This window comes from Pygoscelis adeliae, unplaced genomic scaffold, assembly GCF_000699105.1.
Source record: "Pygoscelis adeliae isolate BGI_AS28 unplaced genomic scaffold, ASM69910v1 Scaffold71, whole genome shotgun sequence".
In the NCBI taxonomy this organism is placed as follows: Eukaryota; Metazoa; Chordata; class Aves; order Sphenisciformes; family Spheniscidae; genus Pygoscelis; species Pygoscelis adeliae.
Window position 1 is genome coordinate 6,552,633 of NW_008824356.1, and position 4,631 is coordinate 6,557,263.

The window sequence follows — 4,631 nt, forward strand, 5'->3', positions numbered from 1 at the left end:
TCCTCTCCTCTCCCCTCCCCTCCCCTCCCCTCTCCAGCTGGATACCCACTACTTGTCTGCCCTCTGTCAGCCCTGCAATCAACAGCCAGCATCACTCAGGTTCAGCTGATGGGGAGAAACTAGGTTTAGCTGGTAAGGAGGAGGAAGGAGTTATCCTTTGCAGGATCTGCAAACCTTTTACTAGTAAACAGCCTCACCCATAGCATGAAGAGCAGTGTCACATTTGACCCCTTACTGGTCACCTCAGCAGAAGGCCAGAACTGGCCTGACCGCAGGGGCTGGGCACCGCCAGGGGTCAGGAGCAGGGGGAACAGGTCATACCCCTGCACTCAGAGCCCTCAGGAGAGCTACAGCAGCAGCTTAAAGTGAAACACGATGCACTGAGTTTGTTTTTTTGACCGTGGAGACTGCAGGCTGCTTCTTTGCACCTTGTTTCCTGCGCTGTCTCACAACAGGTTATCTGGCAGCGATAATCTGAAGCCCTTGGAGGAGCAGGGTTTCGATGCCAGCATTGTGTTTGATCTGGAGCTCCCTTGACTGCTTTTGATCATGTTTTCAGGTTTATAGCCACAAAGTCTACAACTTCCTCTAGTCAAACAGAAAGCTGAAACTCTAAAGTGTTCCCGTGACTCCAGCAGTTGGGGGCTTGGGGAAGTGACAAACCATGACAAGGTTTGCAATGACGTTTCACAATAAAATTGTGAGAGGCAATAAGAGCTGTGCTCCTGCACAGCCATGCGCACTGTGCTTGCCCGGTGAGGTCCCAAATGATGGCAGCACATCCAAGGGTCTGAAACGACATGGTCTGTTTTACCTGAGGAGAGGGACGGTGGTGACGAGGCTGTACACAACGGACGGTTTCTGGATGGCAGGCCGAATGACAAAGCAGATGGACGGCACGTGCGACTGAAGACAGCAGAGGAACGCAACGTCAGCCCAGGCCACCAGCTGAGTGTTGTCGTAAAGGCACGCGAGCCCCTGCTTCTGCAGGTCTGCTGCGACAAGCAAGGAGAAAGGGTCTCAAGAGCCCACAGAACAAGCACAGGTGACCGACCAGCATCTCCGGGCACCGGCAGCGCAGTTACCTGTGCTCTGCCACATGCAAGTGAAACACAAACCCCCACTCCCAGGCTGGGACCACTGGCTGCCTGCCCAAAGTGGCATGGAGGGACTTTGGCTGCTGCCCATCACCTTTCTTCCATGGCAAAGAGCAGCAGCAGAGTGACACGGAGCAGGCAGCCTCTCTGCCAGGAATAAACATGCAGAGAGCTCAGCTCCCTCGGCTGCCTGGCCCCAGCTCATGCACGCTGATTTAAAGACTTCAGCTGAAACAGCCGAGCCTTGGGATCTGGCCAGTTTTCAAGATCTATAAAAAGCCATTTAATAATCCCTGCTTCCTCTCTGCCCTGAGATGATTAGAAAGAGGATTTTATTGTTCCAAACATCTCCCTGGAGGACCGTTCTCCCCACTTGTTTTATATAAGAGTTTACAGGGCAGTTGACAGTTTGTATGCAAACAGTTGCTGTAATGCTGCAGGCTGATCTTGTCTCCCGGCTGAATGTTCAGAGCCCAGCGACAAGCTTTTCTGCTACAACTGACCCTGCAGTCATGAAACAAAGAGAGGGATGTCTCTGTTTCAGCACTGCCACTCATTTGGGGAGAAGTTTTCTCTGTTGGGTGAATATTTAAGAACCTGGAGTCTCAGTCATCGACCAGGCTCTTGGCAAATGACAAGGAGAATTTTGAAGAGCTACAAAAATGGGGGGACTAAACTAAAACAGGCCTTAAACTAGCCAGTGTTCAAAGAACAGGGTTAATGACTCCACCACTCAGATGGGACTGGTAAAAAAAAGCAAACAACTAAATTAATGTTTGGTGGACAGTGGGTTTCCAACCAAATAAAGATCTTTTCTACAACAGCATCCTCTGCTTCCCAATTAAAAAAATAGAGATTCCATACCTTCAATATTTTTGGCAGAAAAACATTTTTTAGTGAGTTCTGCCTGAAGTGCTATGCAAAAAATGCAGTTAAAAGTCCACATAAGTGCAGTGCCACTTCCAGGCCCAGGCTGGGGAGCATTTACCGAGGCTCTCAGGGCGCCTAGTGGAAACACAGCTACTGGGGCACGGAGCCCAGCTCAGTGTCAGGAGCGCTTGGGCCAGCTGCTTCCCAAGGTAGCCCCCACCAATAATACCAATAATCCCAACCTTCAGGCCATGGCCGTCCCCCAGGGAAGTCGGCAAACCCTTCTCAGTCCCGCTCTGCCTGGGGAAGCAGAGAAGCTGGCATCAGCCCAGCACGAACCCCAGTTTCCCCAGACCATGTGCAGTCCTACCCTTCCAGGAAAGGTCCCATGCCACATGTCTGGATAGCACATCCCAACCCCACTCCTTGCATCCAGCCCAACTCATGTCCCTGCTCTCCAATGGGATTGCCAGAGAGGCAGAAGCTGATGGCTGCAGCCTGGCATGCACAGCTTCCATGGGGCTTGGGGCTAGACCCCAGGGAGCATGGTGTCCCCATCCCAAAACACACCACCCATGTTGAGGCTAACTGGCCACTAACTGTAAAGCAGCTCAGCAATTAAGAGCTGATACCTGGCAGACACATCAACCGACACGATGACCAAGCTCAGGGACAAGTCAGCATGAGGAGGGTAGGCTAGCGACAGCAGAGGCTGCTGCTGAGAAGGGGCATGGGACAGCACATGCTAGTGGAGGACGATTGGCTCATTATAAATTATATGGAGTAGTGGCAGGAACAAGTCACAAGTGTTGGGCACTACAAGGTTTCCGGGATGAAACCCCGATTTGGTGCTGGAGACAATCTCCATTCCCTTGTTTTCTCAGGGGAAAACTAGTCCAAGTGATTTAAGACTGACTGACAGTGAGTTTATACAAATGCACGTGTTCAGTAACCGACACGTGGGTACAAACAGTAGGTGAGTTTTTAACCATGCAGAACCAGATAAAGAGCTAACAAACTGTAGCATTGTGTAGGAATACCTATATAATGCTTAACTTCAAACAGAGCTGGTGTGAACCACGCAAGAAACTCCCTACAGAGACCAGCCACCTTCCCAGTGACACGTTCATGCTGTTTAGACCAACACCAGAATGACAAGTGATGTGCCTGTGTCACGTTTTAGCTCAGTAAAGATGCAGTAGTTTGGGAAGAGTTTGGCACGTCAAGGTTTCTCCCTGACATGACTATGTCTCCCAGCCAGCACATTTTACCGACAGTGAGGAGCTTGTTTCCACCTTACCTGAGGTAAGTTTGCAGAAGAAGGTGGCATGGGCACACACGTTCACTGCCTTGCGGTGCCTTGTCTGTCAGGCCTCCTCACCTTCTACTGCTTCATCAGCCTGAGAGGACTTGAAAGGCTCTGTAATGTCCCACATCTTGGCCCAGAAGGACAAGCATCAGCAGCGAGGATTTAGAAGAGGGACATGGTCTCCACCCACGCAGCATCCCAGTCCATCCCAGCACCTGCCAGGGTTGTACCCGCAGCGTGAGACCCCAGCCCTTCTGTCGCATCCCACCTACAAGAAGGGGTGAGTGACTAAGGTCCGCAAATCCCCTCGGTGTGGGTTAAGGTGAGATAACACTCAAGGTCCAAACTCGAACATCGACTTTAATGGCACGAACACTTCTATAAGCATCAACCCTCTGTGTCTTAATATGTCATACAAGCTAAGCGGCTTTATGAGGAGTTGAGGTAGGCCTTGTGTCACTTAGCAGCATCAAAAGCAGAGAGCAAGAAGGAGGAAGGGGAGAGAGAGAGAAAGAGAGAGCTGGGAAGCAGGAGAGAGAGAGAGAGAGATATCACCAATCCTGGATCCAGCATCGGACCTGCCGACGGGGGGTGTCAGTGTGGAGAGCGCCCCGAGGAGGCTCATGTGCGCCCCTATTTATTGGCCCCAGTCCAAGGTTTCTGGAATCTTCTCTCACCCCAGCTTCAGGAGTGGTTGAGACATTAGTCAGTCGAGGAGAGTGACACTGGGCCCCTCCCCGTGGCTGGCTTCTGGAGCTTTCTCTGGGGCATTTGTGCTCTCAGCACAGTCACTTAGGCCTCGTCCCTTACACCTTCTCAGGGTTTCCCCTTGCCAACACGGGACCTAGAAAACTGGCTGGTCCCCACATGCAACGCAGCCACTGAGAACACAATGCATCAGTGGACGTCTGAACCTGTGCTTTCTCTGACGCTACATTTCTCTATCACACAAGTCCCAGCTGGACTTTAAAGCCCAGCCACCTGCAAAGCTGCTGGCACAGCACTTGGGACAGACTTCATTGGAGCTGCTCCTGGGCTGGAAGTAATGAGAAAATCAAACCTTCAGCAAGTAGGTTCAGTTTTCCAGTTCAAAGCTATTTTTTCATTCGCCCTCAGTTTTCCTAGGCCAATACTGTGCCTCCTGCCCTCCCCAGCTGAGCAGCCTCTCAGCTTCTTCTCCCTGCATGTATTTGCTATGAAGTCCCCATGTCATGGCATGGCCAGCTCAGCAGCATCCAGGTGTGGGAACCCTTGCCCAGGACCTGCCTTATTGCTTGGGATGCTTTCAGGGGTATGAGGCAATCGTCACAACAACAGAGTGACTACGACTAGCCCAGAAAGCTCTGAAAACCAGA

The 4,631-nt window shown here is 51.5% G+C and overlaps 1 protein-coding gene across 1 annotated transcript in view; it reads right to left on the reverse strand.

The window, feature by feature from the left end:
• NOXRED1 (NADP-dependent oxidoreductase domain containing 1) overlaps positions 1 to 3,403 on the reverse strand; it is a 6,114-nt gene extending 2,711 nt beyond the window's left edge. Inside the window, exons 1-4 of the mRNA XM_009319506.1 lie at positions 3,341 to 3,403; positions 2,600 to 2,712; positions 2,086 to 2,267; positions 816 to 995 (exon numbers count right to left, since the gene is read on the reverse strand). Coding sequence (XP_009317781.1) covers positions 816 to 995; positions 2,086 to 2,267; positions 2,600 to 2,712; positions 3,341 to 3,403 — 538 coding nt within the window. The remainder of the gene's footprint in view (positions 1 to 815; positions 996 to 2,085; positions 2,268 to 2,599; positions 2,713 to 3,340) is intronic.
• Positions 3,404 to 4,631: the final 1,228 nt, after the last annotated feature.